The following is a 12,239-nucleotide window of genomic DNA, read 5'->3' on the forward strand; positions in this document are numbered from 1 at the left end:
CATGTAACACCACTCCGTGTTCTTTCCATCTAGATCATGCACGGGGGCCTCTTCTCCGAAGATGGCGTGACCTTGGATCAGATCCGTAGCATTGAGCGGAACCGCCAGCCGCCAGACTCAGGTGACTATATTCTGTGTTACGGTCACTGCCTGTGCGATATATACCTCTGTGTTCCTGAGCGCCCCTCACAATCTCCTCTTCTCTTACAGGACCAATGTGCGACCTTCTGTGGTCTGACCCTCAGCCGCAGGTAACGTTACCGGTCTATAATCCCCCCCCCCCCCCCCCCACTCCCCCATCTTGGCCGCCGCCCCAGCTATATCTCGCTCTGTCTCTGCAGGACGGGCGCTCGACCAGCAAGCGAGGTGTGAGCTGCCAGTTTGGGCCTGATGTGACTCGGAAGTTCCTGGAAGAGAACGGCCTGGATTACATTATCCGCAGTCACGAGGTGAAGGCAGAAGGCTACGAGGTGACCCACAACGGTCACTGTGTAACGGTCTTCTCCGCTCCGAACTACTGGTGAGGCCGGGCAGAGTCGTCTCATTGTGTCCCCAGTCCTCAGACTGTCACTAGCGCCTCTCTCTCTCTCGTCTCATTGTGTCCCTCAGTCTGTCACTAGCGCCTCTCTCTCTCGTCTCACTGTCCCCCAGTCCTCAGACTGTCACTAGTGCCTCTCTCTCTCTCTCTCTCCTCATTGTGTCCCCCAGTCCTCAGACTGTCACTAACGCGCCTCTCTCTCTCGTCTCATTGTGTCCCCAGTCCTCAGACTGTCACTAGTGCCTCTCTCTCTCGTCTCATTGTGTCCCTCAGTCTGTCACTAGCGCCTCTCTCTCTCGTCTCACTGTCCCCCAGTCCTCAGACTGTCACTAGCGCCTCTCTCTCTTCTCATTGTGTCCCCCAGTCCTCAGACTGTCACTAACGCGCCTCTCTCTCTCTCGTCTCATTGTGTCCCCCAGTTCTCAGACTGTCACTAACGCGCCTCTCTCTCTTCTCATTGTGTCCCTCAGTCTGTCACTAGCGCCTCTCTCTCTCGTCTCACTGTCCCCCAGTCCTCAGACTGTCACTAGCGCCTCTCTCTCTCTCTTCTCATTGTGTCCCCCAGTCCTCAGACTGTCACTAACGCGCCTCTCTCTCTCTCGTCTCATTGTGTCCCCCAGTCCTCAGACTATCACTAACGCCTCTCTCTCTCTCTCTCTCTCTCTCTCTCATCTCATTGTGTCCCTCAGTCTGTCACTAGCTCCCCTCTCTCTCGTCTCTGTCCCCCAGTCCTCAGACTGTCACTAGCGCCTCTCTCTCTCGTCTCATTGTGTCCCTCAGTCTGTCACTAGCGCCTCTCTTCTCATTGTGTCCCCCAGTCCTCAGACTGTCACTAGCGCCTCTCTCTCTCGTCTCATTGTGTCCTCAGACTGTCACTAGCGCCTCTCTCTCGTCTCATTGTGTCCCTCAGTCTGTCACTAGCGCCTCTCTTTCTTTTTCATCCACTAGGGGTCACTGGAGTACTCTTGGGATATGGACGGCGTAGCAGAACAAAGGCACTGAATATTTAAATTTAGAACTCTCCACCCCTCCATATCCCAGAGTACCTCAGTGTACGAACCCAGTGTTTTTTCTGTGCTCAAAGCACTAACATCGGCTTGTGGGATTCCCACACTTGTTGGAAGATTTTATTAATTTTTCATTTTTATTTTTATTTTTTTTTTAATAGCACATCCCTTCCCAGTTTCAAGAAAAACATGGGTCCGGGATAGTGCCGCTGCTCGGGCAGCGCATGGCGTGTCGGTCCTCACAAAGAGCACCCTCACAGCCACAGGCAGCCCACTGCTCCTGCAAAGAGCAGCCAGGACTAGAGAGCTGGACGGAGCTTACACAGAAGAAGCCCCGTCGCAGCCATGACTTAGATCACTGGAAAGCTGACTGGAAAGCTGGACGGAGCTTACACATAGAAGCCCCGTCGCAGCCAGGACTACAGAGCTGGACGGAGCTTACACAGAAGAAGCCCCGTCACAGCCATGAGTTACATCACTGGAGAGCTGGACGGAGCTTACACATAAGAAGCCCCGTCGCAGCCATGATCAGGAGACAAGCAAGGTAGGCTGGGGAACGGGGCGGTCAGCGCAGGCTGCCGCCCCGCTATGTTGGGGTTAATATGCTGCTTCGCCGCTCATACGCCCGCCAAGCCCCAGCCGCTACGTCTGCAAGCCGCCCGTCCCAGCGCTCCGTCCGGCCGCCCAGCTCCGTCCGGCCGCAGACGCTCCCTCAGTCTCAGTACAGAGACGGTGACCGCCGCTCCGTCCGACCGCCCAGCACCATCCACCCACAAGTGCCAGCGCTAAGAGGCTGCAGGCTTCCCGCAGAGAGGGTGTTTATTTAACTGGTCTTTCCAAAGGGCCAATTTCCCTTTGGGTACCAGGGTGTTTATTTAACTGGTCTTATAATTTAATGCACGATTCTATGTCAAATCTCACACCGATAACTACGAGTGAGAAGGGTACATTAGTCCAGCACTCAGATAGTGCGGGGTTTTTGACAACCATACATTGCTAAATCCCAGTGAGTCAATGTCTCCATTGTTACAGAGACTGAGTAGACTCTAACCACTATTTAATCGTTTCCAAAATGACGCGATCCGCCATTGGTAAATGCGTCTGTGTCAAACATTATAAAGACCCAAGATACATTTGGGTCACTAGACTCTATGTATGGAAACAATGACGATCACTGTTAAAAGAAGCTGCAGAGTATATCTGTAAAGCTTCTGCTAACGCCGGTTACTTCGATTCTCACTTTTCATCGTCGCTAGTTTAAGCGCGACAAGGCCAGAGCTTGGTTGGTCCTAAATTTGATATTCAGCCATTACCGCATCCAGTATCAAAACGGAAATACTTGTGCCGGCGTTTAATCCCTTTAGACTTCAGTTTTTTCAAGGCGGTGGTACAAAACAGTCACGCCTTGTAACGACAGGACGCTACAGTCAACAAGCCAGTGGCTTAACGACCTCTTAGGCCATCTCCATTTTCCAATGTGGAAGCGCGTCTTTACATGTTACATATGCGGGGTTTCCAGACATCAACTCATGGATGTCTCCGCTATTTACAGATTAAAGGACAAGACTGCCTCTGTCGAACGGTTTGGCAGGTTGCCATTTAGTCTCTGCTGGTTTCAGCTGTCTTTATAACCAGGCAGTAGTACACCAACAGAGTCAGGGTTACTTATTCCCCTCTGTTTGGGGTAACAAAACCAGACAGCTCCGTCGCAGTCTCAATCAGCAAGTCACTTACTGCAGTTTGAAAATGGATTTTCTGCGGTTAGTATTTGCATATTGGAGCCACAAAATTGCATAATTGCACTTGATCTTCACAATGCGTATTTACCCATTCCGGTTTGGTCATCACAGGTTCTAGCGTTTGCAAAACGCCACAACCATTAACCATTTCAGGTCTACCGTTTGGCTTCTTGTCAACGCCTCGGGTATTTACCAAAGTGATGTTGGTGATGATAGCTCATCTCAGAGTCCTGACAGTGACAATCGTTCCATACTTAGACGATCTGCTCATAAGAACTCTGTCTCAACAGAGTTCCTCTAACTTGCGCTACTAATGTATACTACGGTGGCAGGTCAAGTTCAAAAACAATCGCATCTAATTCCGTCTGAACGACGTCAATTCCTAGGTAAGATTATAAATACGGTAAATCAAAGACATTTACCTACTACACCAGCAAGAACAAATGTACATCTAGTAAGTAGTGCAAAAGCCACGCACACTAGCGGTACATTGGTGTATTCGCCTGTTAAGAATAATGATGTGTTTTCAAAGCGCTTTAGCTCGCCGGCCTTCACTCGCGTTTCCCACAGAGGGGCGAGGGTGTATATACTCTGGACGAGAGTCTCAGAGGTTCAGGAGTTGTAGTTAAAAAAAGATCAGCGACAGAGGTTCTAAAACGGATCACGACAGATTGCTGTCGATAAATGTCCTGGAACTCCGTGCAATTTACAATGCACTACATGCTTCGCTTTCAGTCTGCCCAAGTGCAGTCAGACAACGCAACGGGAGTTGCATACACAACAACCAGGGAGAATCAAGAAGCCGCATGGCAATGCGGCAGGTAACTCGAATCCTCAATTGCCCAGAACACCATTATGTGATGATGTCAACGGGGTTCATTCCGCAAGTGGACATCTGTTAGACAGATGATCTCACCCGTCAGGATTTATATCCTGAAAACTGGACATTAAATCCAGAGGTGTTTCATATGTGAGTCCACAGAAGGGGTTACCCTCAGGTATACATGATGGCATCTCGCCACAATTACAAAAGCTCAGTATGTGTACAAAACGACAGATAACAAGGGCAGTGGCGGTGGAAGTTCTCACATTCGTGTGGTCATTCAGCATCGTGTATCTGGCTCCACCATTTTCCGCTGCTCTCTCCGTTGCCAAAACGGAGCATAAGACAGTTCGTCACAGTCATACTAGTGATATCTCATGGGTTTCGGAGAGTTTGGTTCTCGAATCTCCAAGGAATACTTGCACACGATCTTGGCCCGCTCATAATACGTCCAACCTGTTACAACAGGGACCGTTCTTTTACCCATAGTTACCTATGTACCTATTACCTATGTACCGCAGCTGCGGTTGACGGGGTGGGGGTTCAGACCGCCCTCTTAAGAAAACAAATAGGGCATTACAGTATCGGTTATACCAACCATGTTACGAGCTAGTAAGCCGCTTAAGGCAGCTCATTATTACAAAATTTGGTGTGCTTATATAGGTGGTAAAGCTCGGAAGTTTCCGACATCATCTTTCAAGTTACCCGTATTCTGTTATTTTACAAACTGGGTGGGATGGAGAACTGCGTTTATCTGCACTGAGGGTGCAGGTATCTGTGTGGTCAACTTATTTTCAAAGACGTTTGACTCTATTGCGTCGGTACACACCTTTCTACAAGGTGTCATCAAAGTGCAGCCTCCATTTATCCCACCTACAGCGCCAGGCGACTTGAGGTTGGGTTCAGATTTCTTACAGTTTTCATATTTTGAACCCTTACAACAAATGGGGATTAAGTTTCTCACTTGGGAAAACATTTTTCTTCTAGCCTTAGCTTCGGCAAGGGTTTTGTTTTCATATTTGGGTGCCTTGTATTCCAAGCCACCGTATTTGAGTTTTCTCATGACAAAGCAGATCTTCGGACGAATTCCGCTTTCTTATTCTTCACATCAATATACCAATAGTGGTTCCTGTGTTGACAGCACATTCTAGAATTCTGAATGTGGTACACGCATTACGCGTCTATATGTCCCGAACGTCTACAGTACGTGATACGGATACGTTGTTTGTTCTATATGATGCTGCCAACTGGGGTTAGCCAGTTTCTCAGCAGACATTATCCAGTTGGATAATAATGACTACAAGTCAGGCTTACTTTAAGGCTAAGTTACAGTCGCCTACGTCAGTAATAGCTCATCCCACAGGTTCTGTGGGAATGTCAGACCCAGCGGGTCGTGGAGCGTCTACGACGCGGCTACATAGCCTTCAGTGCACCACGTGTGTGCACGTTTACACGTTATGAATGGTTGCGGCATCAGCATCTAGCTTTGGCTGCCTACTGTTACAAGTGTCAAACAGCTCTCCCGCCCACGAGGGAAGCTTTGGTACGTCCCAAGAGTACTCCAGTGACCCCTAGTGGATGAAAAAGAAAATAGGATTTTGGTACTTACCAGGTAAATCCTTTTCTTTGAATCCATAGGGGGCACTGGACGCCCACCCAGAGCAGTTTTACCTGGGTTGTTTTAAGCTCAGAGGAGCTTAGGGTAACACGTTTTACCTGGTTTGTATTAAGCTCAAAGGAGCTTATGGTAACACATTTTCACTGATTGGTTCAAACTATCAAGGTCTATCGGTTATGCTGTCAACTGTTTAGTTGACATTAACGTTATGGGTCAACTTTGTTGTTGTCCGTTATGTTATAGGAATTCTCCATTGTCAACCTCTCTATAGTAGTTCGCTCCGTAAAAACACTGGGTTCGTACACTGAGGTACTCTGGGATATGGAGGGGTGGAGAGTTCTAAATTTAAATATTCAGTGCCTTTGTTCTGCTACGCCGTCCATATCCCAAGAGTACTCCAGTGCCCCCTATGGATTCAAAGAAAAGGATTTACCTGGTAAGTACCAAAATCCTATTTTCTCGTCTCATTGTGTCCCCCAGTCCTCAGACTATCACTAACGTGCCTCTCTCTCTCGTCTCATTGTGTCCCCCAGTCCTCAGACTGTCACTAGCGCCTCTCTCTCTCGTCTCATTGTGTCCCCCAGTCCTCAGACTGTCACTAGCACCTCTCTCGTCTCATTGTGTCCCCCAGTCCCCAGACTGTCACGAACACCTCTCTCTATCGTCTCATTGTGTCCCCCAGTCCTCAGACTGTCACTAACGTGCCTCTCTCTCTCGTCTCATTGTGTCCCTCAGTCCTCAGACTGTCACTAGCGCCTCTCTCTCTCTCATCTCATTGTGTCCCCCAGTCCTCAGACTGTCACTAGCGCCTCTCTCTCTCGTCTCATTGTGTCCCCCAGTCCTCAGACTATCACTAACGTGCCTCTCTCTCTCGTCTCATTGTGTCCCCCAGTCCTCAGACTGTCACTAGCGCCTCTCTCTCTCGTCTCATTGTGTCCCCCAGTCCTCAGACTGTCACTAGCACCTCTCTCTCTCGTCTCATTGTGTCCCCCAGTCCTCAGACTGTCACTAGCACCTCTCTCGTCTCATTGTGTCCCCAGTCCCCAGACTGTCACGAACACCTCTCTCTCTCGTCTCATTGTGTCCCCCAGTCCTCAGACTGTCACTAACGTGCCTCTCTCTCTCGTCTCATTGTGTCCCCCAGTCCCCAGACTGTCACTAACACCTCTCTCTCTCGTCTCATTGTGTCCCCCAGTCCCCAGACTGTCACTAACGCCTCTCTCTCTCTCGTCTCATTGTGTCCCCCAGTCCTCAGACTGTCACTAGCGCCTCTCTCTCTCTCGTCTCATTGTGTCCCCCAGTCCTCAGACTGTCACTAGCACCTCTCTCTCTCGTCTCAGTGTCCCCCAGTCCTCAGACTATCACTAGCGCCTCTCTCTCTCGTCTCATTGTGTCCCCCAGTCCTCAGACTGTCACTAGCACCTCTCTCTCGTCTCATTGTGTCCCCAGTCCTCAGACTGTCACTAGCGCCTCTCTCTCGTCTCATTGTCTCCCCCAGTCCTCAGACTGTCACTGCCACCTCTCTCTCGTCTCATTGTGTCCCCCAGTCCTCAGACTGTCACTAACGTGCCTCTCTCTCTCGTCTCATTGTGTCCCCCAGTCCTCAGACTGTCACTAGCACCTCTCTCTCTCGTCTCATTGTGTCCCCCAGTCCTCAGACTGTCACTAACGCTTCTCTCTCGTCTCATTGTGTCCCGCAGTCCTCAGACTGTCACTAGCACCTCTCTCTCATCTCATTGTGTCCCCCAGTCTGTCACTAACACCTCTCTCTATCTTCTCATTGTGTCCCCCAGTCCTCAGACTGTCACTAACGCCTCTCTCTCTTCTCATTGTGTCCCCCAGTCCCCAGACTGTCACTAACACCTCTCTCTCTCGTCTCATTGTGTCCCCCAGTCCTCAGACTGTCACTAACGCCTCTCTCTCGTCTCATTGTGTCCCCCAGTCCCCAGACTGTCACTAACACCTCTCTCTCTCGTCTCATTGTGTCCCCCAGTCCTCAGACTGTCACTAACGCCTCTCTCTCGTCTCATTGTGTCCCGCAGTCCTCAGACTGTCACTAGCACCTCTCTCTCTCATCTCATTGTGTCCCCCAGTCCCCAGACTGTCACTAACACCTCTCTCTCTCTTCTCATTGTGTCCCCCAGTCCTCAGACTGTCACTAACGCCTCTCTCTCGTCTCATTGTGTCCCCCAGTCCCCAGACTGTCACTAACACCTCTCTCTCTCGTCTCATTGTGTCCCCCAGTCCTCAGACTGTCACTAACGCCTCTCTCTCGTCTCATTGTGTCCCCCAGTCCTCAGACTGTCACTAACGTGCCTCTCTCTCTCGTCTCATTGTGTCCCCCAGTCCTCAGACTGTCACTAGCACCTCTCTCTCTCGTCTCATTGTCTCCCCCAGTCCTCAGACTGTCACTAGCACCTCTCTCTCGTCTCATTGTGTCCCCCAGTCCTCAGACTGTCACTAACGCCTCTCTCTCTCGTCTCATTGTGTCCCTCAGTCCTCAGACTGTCACTAGCACCTCTCTCTCTCTCGTCTCATTGTGTCCCCCAGTCCTCAGACTGTCACTAGCGCCTCTCTCTCTCTCGTCTCATTGTGTCCCTCAGTCCTCAGACTGTCACTAACGCCTCTCTCTCGTCTCATTGTGTCCCCCAGTCCTCAGACTGTCACTAGCGCCTCTCTCTATCGTCTCATTGTGTCCCTCAGTCCTCAGACTGTCACTAACGCCTCTCTCTCGTCTCATTGTGTCCCTCAGTCCTCAGACTATCACTAACGCCTCTCTCTCGTCTCATTGTGTCCCTCAGTCCTCAGACTGTCACTAATACCCCTCTCTCTCATCTCATTGTGTCCCCCAGTCCTCAGACTGTCACTAGCGCCTCTCTCTCTCTCGTCTCATTGTGTCCCTCAGTCCTCAGACTGTCACTAACGCCTCTCTCTCGTCTCATTGTGTCCCTCAGTCCTCAGACTGTCACTAACACCCCTCTCTCTCATCTCATTGTGTCCCCCAGTCCTCAGACTGTCACTAGCGCCTCTCTCTCTCTCGTCTCATTGTGTCCCTCAGTCCTCAGACTATCACTAACGCCTCTCTCTCGTCTCATTGTGTCCCTCAGTCCTCACTGTCACTAACACCCCTCTCTCTCATCTCATTGTGTCCCCCAGTCCTCAGACTGTCACTAGCGCCTCTCTCTCTCTCGTCTCATTGTGTCCCTCAGTCCTCAGACTGTCACTAACGCCTCTCTCTCGTCTCATTGTGTCCCTCAGTCCTCAGACTGTCACTAACACCCCTCTCTCTCATCTCATTGTGTCCCCCAGTCCTCAGACTGTCACTAGCGCCTCTCTCTCTCTCGTCTCATTGTGTCCCTCAGTCCTCAGACTGTCACTAACGCCTCTCTCTCGTCTCATTGTGTCCCCCAGTCCTCAGACTGTCACTAGCGCCTCTCTCTATCGTCTCATTGTGTCCCTCAGTCCTCAGACTGTCACTAACGCCTCTCTTTCTCGTCTCATTGTGTCCCCCAGTCCCCAGACTATCACTAACGCCTCTCTCTCTCTCGTCTCATTGTGTCCCCCAGTCCTCGGACTGTCACTAACGCGCCTCTCTCTCGTCTCATTGTCTCCCCCAGTCCCCAGACTGTCACTAGCACCTCTCTCTCGTCTCATTGTGTCCTCAGACTGTCACTAGCACCTCTCTCTCTCTCGTCTCATTGTGTTTCCCAGTCCTCAGACTGTCACTAGCGCCTCTCTCTCATCTCATTGTGTCCCCCAGTCCTCAGACTGTCACTAGCGTCTTTCTCTCGTCTCATTGTGTTTCCCAGTCCTCAGACTGTCACTAGCACCTCTCTCTCGTCTCATTGTGTCCTCAGTCCTCAGACTGTCACTAACGCGCCTCTCTCTCGTCTCATTGTCTCCCCCAGTCCCCAGACTGTCACTAGCACCTCTCTCTCGTCTCATTGTGTCCTCAGACTGTCACTAGTGCCTCTCTCTCTCTCGTCTCATTGTGTCCCCAGTCCTCAGACTGTCACTAACGCGCCTCATTGTCTCCCCCAGTCCCCAGACTGTCACTAGCACCTCTCTCTCGTCTCATTGTGTCCTCAGACTGTCACTAGCAGCTCTCTCTCTCTCGTCTCATTGTGTTTCCCAGTCCTCAGACTGTCACTAGCGCCTCTCTCTCATCTCATTGTGTCCCCCAGTCCTCAGACTGTCACTAGCACCTCTCTCTCGTCTCATTGTGTCCCCCAGTCCTCAGACTGTCACTAGCGTCTCTCTCTCTCGTCTCATTGTGTTTCCCAGTCCTCAGACTGTCACTAGCACCTCTCTCTCTCGTCTCCTTGTGTCCTCAGACTGTCACTAGCGCCTCTCTCTCTCGTCTCATTGTGTTTCCCAGTCCTCAGACTGTCTCTCGCACCTCTCTCTCTCTCATCTCATTGTGTTTCCCAGTCCTCAGACTGTCACTAGCGCCTCTCTCTCTCATCTCATTGTGTCCCCCAGTCCTCAGACTGTCACTAGCGCCTCTCTCTCTCGTCTCATTGTGTCCCCCAGTCCTCAGACTGTCACTAACGCCTCTCTCTCTCGTCTCATTGTGTCCCCCAGTCCTCAGACTGTCACTAACGCCTCTCTCTCTCGTCTCATTGTGTCCCCCAGTCCTCAGACTCACTAGGGCCTCTCTTTCTCTCGTCTCATTGTGTCCCTCTATCCTCAGACTGTCACTAACGCCTCTCTCTCTCGTCTCATTGTGTCCTCAAACTGTCACTAGCACCTCTCTCTCTCTCGTCTCATTGTGTCCCCCAGTCCTCAGACTGTCACTAACGCCTCTCTCTCCTCTCTTAGTGACCAGATGGGTAATAAAGGAGCCTATATACATCTCAGCGGCTCGGATCTCAAACCCAAATTCACCCAGTTCGATGCCGTGGTAAGTTTATGCTGACTGTCACATCCTGACGCGAAAGGCTGATCTGCCGCATGTTCCTATTGTGTCCCATTTCTTCAGGTCTGTGCCCCACTGCCTGTCTGTGCCCTGGTGCCCCACTGCCTGTCTGTGCCCTGGTGCCCCACTGCCTGTCTGTGCCCTGGTGCCCCACTGCCTGTCTGTGCCCTCTGCATGTGGTATCCCCAGCTTATGGAGCTGAGCGCCTTAGTGCCCCCTGCTTGTGGCTCTGTGCCATAGTGCCCCCTGCTTGTGGCTCTGTGCCATAGTGCCCCCTGCTTGTGGCTCTGTGCCATAGTGCCCCCTGCTTGGGGCTCTGTGCCATAGTGCCCCCTGCTTGTGGCTCTGTGCCATAGTGCCCCCTGCTTGTGGCTCTGTGCCATAGTGCCCCCTGCTTGTGTCTCTGTGCCATAGTGCCTCCTGCTTGTGTCTCTGTGCCATAGTGCCCCCTGCTTGTGGCTCTGTGCCATAGTGCCCCCTGCTTGTGGCTCTGTGCCATAGTGCCCCCTGCTTGTGGCTCTGTGCCATAGTGCCCCCTGCTTGTGGCTCTGTGCCATAGTGCCCCCTGCTTGTGGCTCTGTGCCATAGTGCCCCCTGCTTGTGGCTCTGTGCCATAGTGCCCCCTGCTTGTGGCTCTGTGCCATAGTGCCCCCTGCTTGTGGCTCTGTGCCATAGTGCCCCCTGCTTGTGGCTCTGTGCCATAGTGCCCCCTGCTTGTGGCTCTGTGCCATAGTGCCCCCTGCTTGTGGCTCTGTGCCATAGTGCCCCCTGCTTATTGAGCAGAACAGAGACATTCTCCTCCCACTGTGCTATGGTGTGTAATGGTGCCTCGTGCCTCTCCCGCAGCCGCACCCCAATGTGAAGCCGATGCTGTACGCCAACTCTCTGCTCCAGATGGGGATGATGTGAGGACGACGCGTCGGCTGCTGATTCCCTACAAGCAGTTGCCCCCAAGTGGACCGTAAATGGGGCTCTCACAGTATTTGCCCCAGTTTCCTCTGGAGTCAGAAGGGCAACAAGTAATGAGGACTATTTTTAATACTGTAAAAGAGGACTAGAGATGAGGGGGAGAGTGTGTGACATGCGTGTGACATGCGTGTAACCCGGGATGTCTGTGTGCGATGTGTGACTGTGTGTGTGAGTAGGGGGGGATGATTCAGCTAGAAACGCACAATAGTCATACACCCCTCCCCCCCATAACCTGTGTCTCCCTTTCCCTGTACGTGGCAGGTGCCCCTCCCCCAGCGCTGTCTAATTACTTCTAATAAAGAGTCTGATCACATGACGGCGCAGTGTTATATATATCTGTTCCTTCCTGGCGATTCTAGCACACGTGACGGCGGTCACTTACCCGTCTCCTTTTCCCACTGACTTAGTATTACTGCGCAGTGACCGCCGTGGTGTGTGCCGCTCTCTGCTTATACCTAATGGAAACCATTGCACCTGTGCTAAAGCAGCATGAGGACTGAATAAGTGTATGGTGGCGGACACGTGACCGGCCTCTGTTCTGTGTGTACGAGGCATTGCTGAGAGGACCCAGAGATCCCCCAACCTCAGTGCGTGAGGCCTTTTTACACCAATAGAACATTTCCAGTT

General features: G+C 51.7%; 1 protein-coding gene across 1 annotated transcript in view; it reads left to right on the plus strand.

The window, feature by feature from the left end:
* Window positions 1-11,928, plus strand: part of PPP5C (protein phosphatase 5 catalytic subunit) — a 71,000-nt gene extending 59,072 nt beyond the window's left edge. Inside the window, exons 9-13 of the mRNA XM_063938432.1 lie at window positions 34-121; window positions 211-251; window positions 342-520; window positions 10,547-10,628; window positions 11,490-11,928. Of these exons, the coding sequence (XP_063794502.1) occupies window positions 34-121; window positions 211-251; window positions 342-520; window positions 10,547-10,628; window positions 11,490-11,552 (453 nt within the window). The 3' untranslated portion in view covers window positions 11,553-11,928. The remainder of the gene's footprint in view (window positions 1-33; window positions 122-210; window positions 252-341; window positions 521-10,546; window positions 10,629-11,489) is intronic.
* The last annotated feature ends 311 nt before the right edge of the window (window positions 11,929-12,239 follow it).

This window comes from Pseudophryne corroboree, chromosome 8, assembly GCF_028390025.1.
Source record: "Pseudophryne corroboree isolate aPseCor3 chromosome 8, aPseCor3.hap2, whole genome shotgun sequence".
Lineage (NCBI taxonomy): Eukaryota > Metazoa > Chordata > Amphibia > Anura > Myobatrachidae > Pseudophryne > Pseudophryne corroboree.